Below are 15,770 nucleotides of genomic sequence, written 5' to 3'. Positions count from 1 at the left end.
TGCCAGACTCTCAGTAGTCTAGTTCCAAACGAACCATATTTTGATTTTACACTACGTTATCTTCACACATTACGTCTAGTCAATCTCATTATTCAAGGTGTTACATGTGGTTCAACCCCACGGTGGGCGAAGCACAAATGGCGCATGTCAGTAGTAATCCATCACAAATTGAGAGGCTGTCATGATTGCTCATTATTATTATACATTTGGTACAGCTTTTTTGACTATGATATGCAAATGTCCAACCCAGACCCCACCTCCAGTCTGTTTAAACTAACATCACATAGGGACGTGATGACGTCATCATGTTTATATGAACGCTGTAGGTGGGAGCACAGAATTCTGTGTGAGAATAATGAGATTGACTAGACGGTAATGTATGAAGATAACGTAGTATATAATCGGAATACGGCCCCGTCAGGACCTAGACTAGACCCTCAGGCTAACATGCTTACTGACCAAATGTTGCCACTGAGGGAGCTGTCTTCAGAGAGAGGTACTCATCACCTATCACCTTTATTTGGCAACCCCCAAAGTGCAGCTTCAAGGTCTTACTACGAGGACAAGATTCAGACACACAAAATGCCACTTCGGACCCATTTACACAATGCCATTTTCACGTGAAATCACAACTATTTTGTTGCGTTTGCAAGTACCATTTACCTGGAGATGACACACACTCACCCATTAAACTGCAACAATTTGAAAACACTGCTGAAAGTGGATTGTTTTCATGTGAAAATGGAGTCCATGTAAATTGGAGAAAATGAAGAGACTCAAAAAAACATGCCAGAACTAAGCAAGGGCAAATCTAAATATTTCAGAAAGCCAAGGATTACAGTTGCAACTGTGGAAGGCAAATTTCAGTTCCAGAGCCATGCACTATAGCTGCAACCATAAAGCAAGGCAAATTTCAATGTTTCAGAGAGCCATGCATTGCAGTTGCAAAAAAGCAAGGCGAATTCAATATTTCAGAGAGCCATGCATTGCAGCTGTAATTAAGCATGGCAAATTGCAATATACAGAGCACCATGCATTATACAGCTGCAGCTAAGCTAAGCAAATTTCAATATTTCAGAGAGCCCAACGTTCTCAGATGATGGAAAGTTTGGCAGGAGCTGTAGGTTTTGCTCAACTGGAGGAAGAAGAAAACAGGAAACGAGCTGAAAGAGCTGTCAAACAGGTATATGTCTTCATCTCTATACATAGCTTCCAGTCTCTTACAACCGTTGCCACACAGGTGTTAACAAACAAAACATGTTATAAACAGGATAGGTAAATAATTATACAAATGAATTGGATCAACAACATTTGGCACATCATGTTGGAAGTTCAGAGAAGTGTACATGTAGTACATTTCATTGTTTGATAAGAACAGTTTTATGGCATTTTCACATTAAAAAGCTCACATTCACAAATAATTTTAACTTCCCTGGCATTTCATGTACACATAGATAGGCCATAAAACTGTTCTTATCAAACCATGAAATGTACTAGACGTCTGTGCCAAATAATACAAATCCATTTCATGCCTTTACTTTCCCGGTTTCTAACAACTGGTTTACTCTATTACCATGGCAATGGTTAAAGCAATCATCAAAATGGATTATTACAAAATATATTCCTAACACAAACGTGAGTTTGAGGGTAACTTCGACCATCAATGATGATACAGCTGAAAAAAGAAAGCATTCACCAGAAAACATGTAATGAATAAATTTATGATCAATGTCGATAGATAGATAGATAGATACACAACACTTTTAACTGCTAAACAGAGCATGATTGTTATTGAGGAGTGTACACACCATATACCGGTACAACCACCGACATCAGACTGGACAAACGGAAACTTTTACAAATAGGGAAATAAAGCAAATTAATTGTTACAGCACGTTGGAACAGCAGAGACTTGTATTACACACCATGGTTTGATAAGAACAGGTTTATTGCCTCTTTGCATGTACATGAAATACCAAGGGAACTTCAAATTTGTTTGTGAATGTACACTATTATGTAAAGAGGCCATATAACTGTTCTTATCAAATGATGAAATGTAATACTTGTCTCTGTACTTCCAACACATCCTATTGTGCCAAGTCATTTGTATACTTTCCCTGTTTATAACAGGTTCTGTTTGTCAACAGTCTGATGTTGGCAGTTGTATATTGTCAGTCAACCGTGCATTATGTTTACATGAATGACATATTTATTTTTTAACCAAATGTGACATCAACTGAATCATTTCAACACAGTATGTTGTATATTTATTTTATATTCAGGTGTTACATCAACTGAATCATTTGAGCACAGTATGGAAAGATGTGTTGCCGTCGTCAACCTACATCAAATCGATGTCAACTCTAATCAACACTGCCTTACAAGAAATTATAAATAAAATTACAGTTTTGGAGGTCAGACATCCTTTTTTGTGTAAATTTTTCCATTAATTTTGAAGAATATGAAAGAATTATTACACTATGAGTCCTTCTTTTGAATGGTATAAATATGAACTCAATATCTTCACAAAGATTCAAGACACATAACCCACAGTAAAACTGTCACGCATTATATATCCATGACATTACAGAATCCGTTGCGGCGTGACATTTAAAAAGTTGAGAGAATAAAAGTTGTGCGTTATACTTGTACATACAATTAATATTCCAATGAGGGGCCATAATAAAACTCCATGTTTAAACCTTAAAATTGTCATTATGATACACTCATGAGGAGCTCTATGGAACTCTTTTACAAAAACTTGAAAAACATCTTCTGATTTACACGTGAGGGCCATATTGAACTTATAAAATCTTCAAAAGTGTGATTCAAATCACAGGTGTGGGGGCCAAAGGAGCTCATACAGCTATGCCATTAGAATCTACATTTTCCTTGTCTTAGTTTTCGTTTCATCTCTTGAAGATACATAGATATTATTCCCCAATATTTTCTTCATTTAGCCAAGGAAAATAGGAGTGCCCTAAGGGGCACTTGTCACTACAAGTCGCTAGATGAGTAGTGACAATGCTTAGGTCACTTTTCCAGCTGAATGAAGAAAAATATTGGAGAATAATATGATTATACCAGTGTCAGCAATATCAAAGAAAAATAGGGGAAAGTAATGACAATTTTGAGTGTTTTGACTCATATTTTGAACACAGCAGAACCAGTGACGTAGGCATGCATTGTTGTGATGTAGACGACCAGAGTATATATTCCATATTTTTTGTTGAACCTGGCTCATGCACGGTATAATACATCTTTTATCGTCTTTGTTTTGCAGGATATCTCAGTTGATGATGCACACCAATTATTCTCTATCATGACTATAGTTACTGCCAAGACCCCTCTCCTGTTACAATTTACAGAGTCAGAGGTAAGTATCAAGTTGTGAATGTGTGTCCAAGGTTAGAACAGTGTTCCAGTTTATTGTTTTTCAGGACTAAGCCTAAGGTAGAAAGTATTCCATATTACCCTAGTAACTGGGCCTTCGGTTTTCTAAGATAGACATAAACTAAAACTAATGTCACAACATGTTGATACAACAGTGATAAGCTTTTCAATGGATGTTGGTTTAATTATAGTCTCAGTAGGGAGGCGCCTATAAAAACTAGTTTATTTAGAGTTCCATGAACTTGCAGTGCTGTTTTTGGACTTCCAATCTTTGCACACAGGGGACAGCAAGCATGTAATTGATCGATATATTGATTGATTGATTGATTGATTGATTGATTGATTGATTGATTGATTGATTGATTGATTGATTGATTGATTGATTGATTGATTGATTGGTTGATTGATTGATTGATTACTGTTCTATGTATATATTGTATAACTTATTTATTTATTTATTATCATGTCAGGACATCTTCTTGATACACTGCTCTCCAAATATCTTAGTGTAATTACAACTGTAATGTATAGTGACTCTGGGAACGGACTCGACTAGCATTTGCTATTTTCCATTTCCCATTACCCTTTATTGCAGTATTAATATATAATACATTATCCAATGTGATTTGTAACTTGTCAAAAAAAGGGTAATAAAGTTGATTGATTGATTGATTGATTGATTATTTGGTTGAATGATTATATCGATTGAATTATTAATTTTTGTGGTGAAATAAAACTTATTTTGTGTGTGATATTGATTGATTTTTGTGGTGATATAAAACTTTTCTTCTTTTTTCCGTGGCTACTTTCCTCTCTTTCAGCTCTATATAATTCTCTCTTTATTGACTAAATAAAGACATTTTGTCCATTCTTCTCATATCTGAATTAAAACACCCCTAATCTCATGATTACCAGGGAGACCTGGTTACTACGACAATATGTTTTATCTCATATCTGGGAGATTATCACATCAAACAAACATTCGGTGATAATATGTTATGCAAACTAGTGTAAACACAGACAACCAAGAAACAGATTGGCAATGGGTACTATTCTGAGATGTTAATAGGGGGATTATGAGCTCAATCGTTGTCTCGGGTAGGCTGCAAGGGTCTCCTTTGTTTCAAACATATGCCGAATGTTACCGAGTGACATGTGAGTTGCTCTTCGGGAACCATCTGTGTTTGTTTCCCATAGCAACACTACATCATCGGTAAAGGTCAAAGGTCCGAATGCGTAATCTTTCTATCAAAGTTCACAAATGTCACAAGAGCGGTTCTACTGTCTGCGTTCACTTGTATTCACAAGCATTGTCTAATTTTGTAGATGTTATTTCTGATTATAATTCTCAGAATTATGAAAATAAGAAGTCGCCATTTTGAAATGTCCAGCTTTCACTTACCTTATATTTACAATATAATCTTTTCAGGATGTTACCATGGAAATCCATATCAGTCAGTGGACAAGATTTACAGAACTAATGGTTGTATTAGAAGCAAATCTTCAAGAAATATTAGAAAGATGGACAGATGGAAAGGTAAGTGTCAATTTGCGATCAAATCTCTTTTTATGTGTTAGCAGTTACGATGCCTCAAACCTCCCTCTTGTATAATATGGTACTTTGTATGGAGTTACCAAGTGTCCTCTCAATTTATACCCGTTACAAAGTATCAAACTTGTGTTAGTTACAAAGTACCAAACTTGTACTAGTTAGTGTCAAACTTGTGCCAGTTAGTTAGTCTGTATTCAGACACAGATTATATTTTGTCGTATTCCTAAAAAAAAAACTTCTGAAATATGTTTTATTTAAATAGTAACTGTGTGCAAATACATAACATACAATCTAATAGTCAGCATGTACAATACACATACAGAACGCCCGCTACTCACTCACTGAGGATTCGAACACATAAAATATAATCTAGCATCTTGACTTTATAGAACGTCCAATCCAGCGCAAACATGTTTAATTCTATTAATTTCAGCGACAACAATAGTATTAAAGATAAATTACAAAAAAGTCAAGACGACTGTTGACAGTCTACCAGTTAGTGTCAAACTTCTGCCAGTTACAAAGTCAAACTTGTGCTAGTTACCAAGTATCAAACGTGTGCCAGTTACAAACTTGTGCCAGTTACAAAGTGTCGAACTTGTGCGCACAGTTACAAAGTATACATGATATACATTGGATAACACATGATGTTTGAAAATAAACGTGGAACTGTTCTTTTTTTAAAACACCCAAAAACAGTTACACACCATAGATACACAGCACACAACTACATAGCTCTAAACTATCTTCTTTTTTTCCACTATTACATTCAGGGGCCTCTTGCCCACGCCTTGAGTGCAAATGAGGTGAGAAGTCTAATACGGGCCTTGTTCCAGAACACAGAGAAAAGAGCAGCAGCATTGGCAAGAATTAAGTGAACATGAAATGAAAACAGAACATAAATACATAATAACGCTAACTACATACAATATATATACATCATAATATTTATTGGCTTTAATGCAACAGTTTGATGTTATTACAACTGCTGACACCAGACCGTGGACGTATGGAACCTGTTACAAACAGGGAAAGTAAACAATGTATTGGATTAATAACACTCAGCATGGTGGAAGCGCTGAGACTTGTATTACACACCACGGTTTGATTAGAACAGTTTTATGGCCTCTTTATGTGTACATGAAATGCCAGGGGAACTGGAAATTTGTTTGTGAACATGAACTATTATTTAAAGTGGTCATAAAACTGTTCTTATCAAATGATGGAATGTAATACAAGTCTCTGTACTTCCAACATGCAGTGCCAAGTGTTATTAATCCGATCAGTTGTTTACTTTCCTTGTTTGTAACAGGTTCCGTTCGTCCACAGTCTTATGTCAGCAGTTGTATATATTGCCATACTATGCTGTGAAAAACAATATATGCTATTCTTTTACTAAAATGTTAGACACACCATGTCATTCCATCCTTGTCAATTAGCTCTGAAAAGGATGAACCAATGTATGGAGTTGCTCACACGCAGTCTACCTTACAGACACTTCTTTGACCAAATATATTGAAATGTCATGGCTTACGATGTCGGAGATCTTCTGTAAAATGTGTATATTAAAACATGCAGAAGACAAATATCATCTTTTTTGTGTCTTGAATATGGTATTAAATCTCGTGCACAATCTGAAAACACTTGTATGTGAATGAATATTGTTGCCATATGTAAATTTGAGGTGTCATTATCAACAGGAAATATTTGTTGATCTTGAACAGTAACAGCATACACACTACTACAATTACACTAGATGTGAGGTATAATTTCTTGACGTTCAAACAAAATCCATGGTCAGCAATCAACTGAACTGTTTCTTTCATACAGTTACTGTGTATATCATTAACTAAATAAAGAGTCCACACTTTGTATGTGATGTTTATGTGTTATCTTTTTGGTGTCTATCTCAACATGAAACCTAGTCTATCAGCTAGCCCTCGGATGTTCTTCCGATAAAATACGACACACAGCCGAACAACGCTATTGAGGATGGAACATCCGAGGTCTAGCGAATGTCATCAGGATATAAATAACTGCCAATCAGAGAACCGTATTAGCGACAAGCACAAACAGAGGACAATAGCTACATTTTCATGCATATTCATCTTAAGGAGGGGCTTGTATAAATAACCACCAATGCGTTAACTGAAATGTGTGAATGACAACGTCTACACACTCATCAAACTCACAATTACCATAAACCGATAAGCCATAGTAATGACGTAAATGTGTTTGTCAACACTTGCATGCAGAGATTCCCTGAGGTCATAGGTTATTGAATATATTAAAGTATATATATGCATAGATGGCCCAACCCACCGCTCAATGTAATCTCAATGGAATGTCCGGTCTGAAAATGACATTCGCTAGACTGTTCGGGCAGGCCCTCACATGCGAACTTCGTTCGCTTATAGTTATAGTATCGAAAGAAAGCCCGAACGTCTAGCAGCAAGACTACATGAAACCTTGTGATCAGACTCACTGATCTTCATAGTTCATTTAAGCTGCACTAGCTGCAACTGAACATTTTTTTTGAAAATGTTTTGTTATATACAATAACTTACTCGTAATATCGTACACACTGAACAGTATTGAATCACCTATAAGTGAATATATATTTTGTGGCTGTATACTTGATAAATCACCAAATTGATTTTTTGGTCCATACCCAAAAATCAGCGCCCTCAACGGCGATCACGATTAAACCCATTATTACAGTACTAATGGGTAAGATCAGCCACTGATTAACATGTACAGTGTCTGATTATTGGTACTTTAACACTTTTCAGTGAATATACTGTGGTTATTCAATTGAAAAATGATACTCCAGTTACAAACTAGTATAATTTTTAAATGGTGACATATTCAAAACCAAGCTTTCGCTCAAGATTTAATCTTCCCACTACACCACCTACTGATAATATTGACCACAAAATAACAGATACAAGGTCTTTTAATAAGTAACTGACCAATTATTAGAGAATATATGTTTGATTACTTGATGAAAACAATAGCCCAGTTGCAGTTATGCAACTTTAATAGCTTGGGCAAGCTTCTCCGAAAAAAACTGTAAGCAATCAATATTTTGAATAAACAATAATTTTGAAGTTGGTTTCTGGATGTTAATATTGATTTTGAACATTTAGTTCATTTTTTTGAAACTCAGATTAAAAATCAAAAACATGAATAATGTTTAACTTTATTGAGTTGTGAGGGATTTTTTGGCGCTAACCTAGAATTAATAATAATAATGTTAGTTTTTATATAGCGTTTTCCTGCTCAAAGCACTTTACAATTACTACCCCTGACTCGGCCGGATCTATAGAGGCACAATGGCCCTTTACACTTCCTCAACTCCCTGGGGAGCATCACAGACAACTAACACACGTTAGTTATCTGTGGGAGCATACAATCCATTGCAGCTTTTATAAGCGCATAGGATTAAAGCATTCACATTCCAACCTCTATCTTACTAGGTCCCCAAGTATACAGCTGGGTGAACTGAGGCACAGTCGTGGTTCAAATCTTGCCCAAGGGCTTTAGCCACTCAGATATAAACGGCAGCGATGGGGCTCAAACCTGCATACTCCTGATTCCAAGCTGGCCACTCTAACAATTCGCAATTCACAAACAAGAAATTGAGAATACAGTGCCTTTGCACAAATTGAGGGTATCATCACCTCATAGTACAGTTTTTAAGAGCTTTGCCCCTTGGTACTCTGTAGAAGTGTTCAGATATGGGGGGGGGGGGGGGAAGCAGGAGTGCTCTATGATTAATAACCATGGATGTAGTAGGGGAGAATACATCCATGGATTAACCAAGTAACCTACACCATGTATACCCCCAATGTACATAAGGACAGGAAGTAGAGCGCCACCATGTGGCAAATTTTGGAAAGGCCTAGATCCTGAGTAAACAACTATACTACAGCTAGAGTGTGAATGTCGTGCCTGATTTCCTCTGACTTTCTACTTGTGACACCACTGCTTAATTATAACCCCATTGTTGTTTTAAAGTGACCATATGGACGAAGAATTGATATTTATTTTGAATTTTTAGCACAACTGAACTGATAAGGTTCAGCAGTGCTATAGGAATTACAAAGTGTCTGTCTGCCAGTCTGTCTGTCTGTCTGTCTGTGTGTGTGTGTGTGTGTGTGTGTGTGTGTGTGTGTGTGTGTGTGTGTGTGTGTGTGTGTGTGTGTGTGTGTGTGTAAACAACTTGAAGTCAAAAACCACCAATTGCAATGATATTTGGTGGGTGTATTGGTTTGGATATCTAGTTGGGAAATTGTTCAAATCAAAATGATCTTGCCACCAGTATGTGATTTGGGTCAAAAAATGTGATTTTTGGTAAAAAAAAACCAAAAAAACTTAAACTACCACGCCCATAGCAACAGCCAAACAGTGGTGTATTTCACAAAGATAACAGGGCTTCTCAGACAAGTGAACAAACATTCAAAAAGTGTATGCAAATATGCCTAGTAACAAGAGCATACCCATGTCAACAGCCAAATGATCACACATATTGCAAAGATAACAACAGGGATTAATAGACAAATAAATAAACGTTCAAAAATGTATGCAAATATACCTAGCAACAAGACCATGCCCTTAGCAAAAGCCAAATGATCACGTATATTGCAAAGATAACAACAGGGTTGGATAGGCAACAGGATAGTCATTCAGGAAATGAACACCTATACCTAGCAAGGATCAGCATGTGGATAAACATTTTAAAATATGTACAGTTGTACATGTGTTAACGTCATTAGCGCTACTTTAAATTTTATACAACAATTTTATCATGGCTTCCTACTTGAAAAATCAATGTGAAACAAGATATGCCAAGTCCTTGTTTGTAACTCAATAAACTGCAAACAAAAAATAATTCTTTAGCTTTTTTTCAATGTATAGAGTGACAAACACAGACTTACAATGTAGTCTGTGTTATTTCACATTGATTTTGAAAGTAGGATGCTGTGATAAAATTGTTTTTACATTAAAAATCCAAAAAAAATATCCAATCTTCAACCATATGGCCACTTTATTTAATATGTTTCATTTTAAGTATAATACTCTGTATAGAAGATGCTAATTGCTGCTCGATACATGATTCTTCAAATCTTTCTAGAAGGAGATGTGACTGACGTCAACATCTAAGACCACTAAATTGACACATTGGAAAGAAAATTGGATTTCTGAAAAGTGGCGTAATTAGTAGTGTCTGATATGTTGCGATGAGGGTTAAAAAAACATGTTTACTTAAAAAAACACCCACCATATGGGTAATTAGCATATATGATAATATAGTAATCATCAGCATTTAAAAGACATAGCCTATATGTGTTTTATCATACCTACTATCACCATCACTGCAGCGATAGGACGAAAATTTCCATTGCTTAGAAATACTGAGTTCAAAGCCCATCAGGACGTACTGGGGTAAGTACACAACTGATTTGTTAAGGAATTACTCTTCCATTTTATTCCACTTACAACTGCCAACATCAGACTGGGCGAAAGAAACCTGTTACAAATAGGGCAAGTAAATGACACTTGACTTGACTTGTATTACATTTCATGGTTTGATAAGAACAGTTGTATGGCTTCTTTATGTGTACATGAAATGCCAGGGGAACTGGAAATTTGTTTGTGAAGATGAAATATAATGTAAAATAGTCATAAAACTGTTCTTATCAAATGATAGAATGTAATCTCTGTACTTCCAATATGCTGTGCAAACTGTTAGTAATCCAATTTAGTTGTTTACTTTTACTGTTTACAACAGTCTGATGTCGACAGTTATATTATGATGTCATAAGACATGTTTTCCGTGTATCTGTTTCTAATGGCGTGAATAATCTTTCCTGGAAGTGTATTTTCTAAAATATGGCTTTAAGATAATCTTGAAAAACGTAAAGTACAATTAGGCCAGAAAAAATCAAAAAGCTGTTCAACGGGCAACCTAACCCATCACTTTGGGTATGTTGGTCGATTTTTTTTTATATTTTTTTTTTACAATGCTTGACAAGGATGTAAAAACAAACCATATATAATGATAGCAAAACATTTCAGGTTGAGTTTATGTAGTACTTGTTCAGTCATTTTGATTTTATCTCTTGCAATTTGTCTGCATGGCAATCGATTTCCATCAGTTCTACAGTTAGGAAATGTACACAACTTACGGTTAAACTAATTGTGTAGCTCCTCTCACCCTCTCCTCTCAAAAAAAAATGTTAAGACCTGCCAAATGAAACTCCAGCATTTATTTTAGCCACCCCTTCTGTCACCTACACTACAGTGGAGATATAAAATTATATGGTACAATGATGCATAAAAAATATCAGTGATAGCCAACTACAATAATACTCCGAACGAGATTACTTTACACAGGATGTGGATTGCACATGCATAAGGAGATGTCTCATCTAACCTATACAGGGAGGTACTTAGCCAGACACCTTCCATCTTGTTTTGGGAGAAAGACAATTGTCACCTTGATTGCTCCTGGTTGGAAGGTGACAACTCCAAAGGTGAAAAAAAAATTGAAAATAAGACAGTGTGGGAGGCCATTTAGAGGCATAAAATATCAAAATATAGACATAATTTAAAGTCTTACCATACTTGAATATGCATATGGTATTTAATATTTGAATTTACTGTGATTTGTTTCGTATGTTTAACATATTGTACTGCAGATGTTTTCTCAAATTGACATAATGAAATATTTTCATTCATATGGTGTTTGGTATATATACATACAAATATTGCATAGTGTAGTGTATTTCTGTATAATACCTGTTAAACTCCTTACAGATATTCATAACAGCAGGGTATGCACACAAAACCTAGCAATAATGTTTTAGAGGTCTTATATCCAGTATGTCCCAGCTAGCTTTCAGATTTCCAGTTCCTGACAGTTTTTGGAAAGAAGCTGTGTTGATATGCTTGGTGTTTAAAACACAAGGTGATTGAAACAGCCTCTTCTACCTGGTGCTAGAAAATCAATATCACTGGCGATTGCTGCCTCTTCATTTACAATTTGGAAAAGTAGTATCACCCATGCATTTAGACGCCTATCTGCTAATGTTTCCCATTTCAAACTCTGTAACATATATATTACACTGTATCTCCTACAATAGTCTTGCTTCACAAAATGAGCATGCGTCGCAGGATCTTTCAATTCTTCACAAAACGAGCATGCGTCGCAGGGTCTTTTCAATTCTTACAATATACTGTACTGAGTATGGATCCCAAAGGGGAGGGAGAGGAGGGGGACAGCATATTTTAAGATAGAACGACATATTTATATTTATGCTGTTTCATGTAACTTTGGTGGACTGTTAGTTACGAAGGTTTCTCATAAGAAAGTCCAGGGTACGACCAGCTTTAGAACAAATATTTGTGATGTAGAGAGAAAATGATAATTTTTCACTGAGAAGTACACCTAAGTTAATGTATAGAGCTCACAGACTTCAATAATGTATCGCACAAAGTATAAAAATGGATATATTTTACTCCACGGCTCTTCATGGACAACACATACCCGGATACCATTCAGGTTTCAACAAGTGCAAGAAGTATTTTAGACGAATGAGATCGTTGTCCGCGTTTTCTAATTCTAGACTGAGGCGACAAAACAGATATCAATCAAGGCGACATGTACAGTGTTCGAGAGCACACTAACTTCTGGTCTGTCAACGCGGGTGTTCTGTTTTAGAGTAAATCGTTAGCTACACGAAACCCTAAAAAAAAACATTAATTACCAAAAATGAGGTGTTTGAGACAAAGTGAATTATTGCCATGTGCTTGGTATTTGTGTGGGTTTTATGCAACAATTTACTCTAGAACAGAACACATCAGAAGTTATGTGAATGACGATCAACAGAGTAGACAATCTACGCGACTGATGTTTTTGGTGACCGCTGAGTAGTTTTATCAAATGTACTATGTTCCCCTAACGTAATATATTGAGTATAGGCAAAAAAAAAAAAAGACTCGTTCCTGGTCAGAACATTCTGTCAAAAATGGTGAAATGACTTTTTTTTTTCTTTTTTTTTAATTTGTAATTCTCTACAAACCTGTCACTAAATATATTATTTATGGCAGTTACTGTTCTTTTTACAGCAAATGTAAGTGGGGCAGATGTCATTTGCTTGTACATGATTGGCTCTGCAGTTGTCTTCACTGAAGTAGGGGGATTATTTTTGTGCCCCCCCCCCCCACCCGCAGATCTACGGACTGGACTGCATGGGCTGGACAAACACACAAAAAAGACTGACGTGAGGGTATTTAAATGATGCGCGTTCTGACCAGAAGCAATTCCTTTTTTTGACCTGAAACAATTTTTTTTGGCCTAAATTGATATGTTTTTATTTCTATGTTAAACAGGAAGCAGCAGATATGAACACACTGAAATACTGGTGTGTGTTTATCATTGTTGCCATGACTACTGTGGTTACATCTCAAACAAGTTACAGTTACAGTTACAGTTACAGTTACAGTTTCATGTCATTTTCGTCAAGTTTGTATGACTACGCAGACGAAGAACCAAATATGCTAGAAGTTTGCTTCAATGCCAAAAAAGAACGAGTACGTGATTCCTGTGTGTCTGCGTCTGGTCAACTCGTCTGTAATGGCACAATAGTTCATCGGTATGGTTATCGTTGGAGTTGTCATTGTGATGCTGTTTGCATAGCGATGGGAGACTGTTGCCATGACTATGCAGCGTTATGCTTAGATCCGACAAAGGCGCCAATCCCAGCTGCTGGTGTGGATGCACAAACCAGCACATATGTTCCGACTGATGTCTGTGTATATGCTGACAATACAATGCTACTAATGCGACAAAGTTGTCCAGGAAACTGGATTGATCACTACACCCGTGATCTTTGTACTCGCCCAATCACCAGTGAAGGTAATTATAAATTAACACTGACATTACATACACTCCCCTCGAGGGAGGGATGGGGACATTGATCCCCCTCTGTGGCATGCAAAATGTAAAGCTTCATAATTTCGATTATGGTACAATCTACAGAAATATTGGCAAGACATCGGCTGTGTACGAATGTGTGCCCATATTTGATCAGAATATCCGTGAGATTCGTTCCATGTGTACAAGTGTATACACGTATATATGACTTCACTAATTTATTGTATTATGGACTAGATGTTAATATTATTTGACAAATTTTACTATATTTTTCAACTTAGTAATCAAATAATTTCAGTTGTCAGGTGAACATGGATACTTTTTCTTTCTTTCAGATTATTCACTCAGAGTTGTACCGGTGACAGGACCAGATGGTATAATATACCGTAATGTGTTCTGTGCAACATGCAACGGTGTGACTGAGCAAGATATGGAAATTTGGAAGGTCATTTTCAAGTGTCAATCTTTTGAACCAGTATCTGGCTTTGACCCTGAAGTTAAAGATTCTGATTTTTGGCAGACTTTACAAATAGCAAAGTTGACTAATCATTCATCATGCATTATCGAAACATTTAAGCGGGGTAAATCTCGCTCCATTGTAAGGTATTGTGCCCCTGTCATTGATAAATGCCCATCGTTAAGTTCCAAAACGGAACTAGATACACTGAAAAACCACACAGCAATGTGCGAGTCGTATTATTCAGTGGTCAGTGATGATTTTTTTCTTTCTGAAAGCAGCTCAATTTACAAAAATGTGCATTGTGCTATGTGCCATGGCGTCCGTATAAAATATTGTGGAATCGACGTTCTCATGGCTAACTTACGTGAGGCAGTATACACGCTAGCAATTCTTTTTAATTTGCCAACATTCAGTGAAGCACACCTTGCAATGTCGTTCCATCAGTCCACAATTCAAAACTCGCAGCAAGTTTTATGTCCGACATACAGCGTTTTTGACCCAATGTTAATGACTTGTATCCGCCTTACGCAGAATGGTACAAGTAACAGTATGCGGAATATGGCTGTTAACTCTACCAATAAGAAGTCTTCTTTGAATTCGACCAGAAAATACACAGAGTCTTCTTTGAATTCGACCAGAAAATACACGGAGTCTTCTTTGAATTCGACCAGTAACACAGTGATATTGCCTGCATGTAATACAAGTGAATTGTTACATCTCAATATTTCAGAGTACCATATCGACGGTGTTACACTTGTGTATCACTTTAGAGGGCTCACTTTTGTGACTAACGATTTTTATATCTCTGTAACTACTGCTATCGCGTATGTCTGTGCTAATATGATCATGCCTGAAATTCCAGTAGCCGTATTTGAAAGGTGGTTGATTTGGCTGACAATTGCCTGTGCTTCGTTATCGGTTGTTTGTCTCATGGCATATGTAGTCATTTACTGTGTCTCCAAGAAAATGCATATTTTTCCAAAGAAGTTGATTCTGAACCTGGTTATATCGTTGTTATTTGCACAGGGGCTATACCTATCAGGAATGGGAATCAATGAATTTCCACAACTTTGTTTTCCATTGGCTGCTTGTCTTCATTACACCTGGTTAGTCTCTTATTGTTGGATTGCAATAATAAGTTTTGATATGTGTCGAACCTTTCGTTCTGTCACCAAGTCGTTACACGTTAGCCAGGGGAGAAGGATTTTTATTGCTTATCTCACATGTGGCTGGGGTCTACCTGCTGTTGTTGTAGGACTGCTGGTTGCCATAGATACATGTAAATGCACTGGACTTAGAATCGATTACGGTGTAGATGGCGTTTGTTGGATTGGTAACCAGATTGCATTGTTGTCATTCTTTGTAGCTCCAATAACTGCAATCCTTATCTTTAACACCGTATGTGGCGTTCTTGTCGTGATGTC

General features: G+C 36.5%; 1 protein-coding gene across 1 annotated transcript in view; it reads left to right on the top strand.

Annotated features, from left to right (window-relative positions):
• The window catches only part of LOC144452285 (centromere/kinetochore protein zw10 homolog), a 20,578-nt gene extending 14,598 nt beyond the window's left edge, over nt 1-5,980 (top strand). Inside the window, exons 17-21 of the mRNA XM_078143351.1 lie at nt 1,079-1,183; nt 2,283-2,414; nt 3,284-3,376; nt 4,823-4,930; nt 5,719-5,980. Coding sequence (XP_077999477.1) covers nt 1,079-1,183; nt 2,283-2,414; nt 3,284-3,376; nt 4,823-4,930; nt 5,719-5,823 — 543 coding nt within the window. The 3' untranslated portion in view covers nt 5,824-5,980. The remainder of the gene's footprint in view (nt 1-1,078; nt 1,184-2,282; nt 2,415-3,283; nt 3,377-4,822; nt 4,931-5,718) is intronic.
• The last annotated feature ends 9,790 nt before the right edge of the window (nt 5,981-15,770 follow it).

This window comes from Glandiceps talaboti, chromosome 22 (genome assembly GCF_964340395.1).
Source record: "Glandiceps talaboti chromosome 22, keGlaTala1.1, whole genome shotgun sequence".
Taxonomy (NCBI): Eukaryota; Metazoa; Hemichordata; class Enteropneusta; family Spengelidae; genus Glandiceps; species Glandiceps talaboti.
Note: the sequence above shows the minus strand (reverse complement) of the source record. Positions and strands in the feature narration are given on the sequence as shown.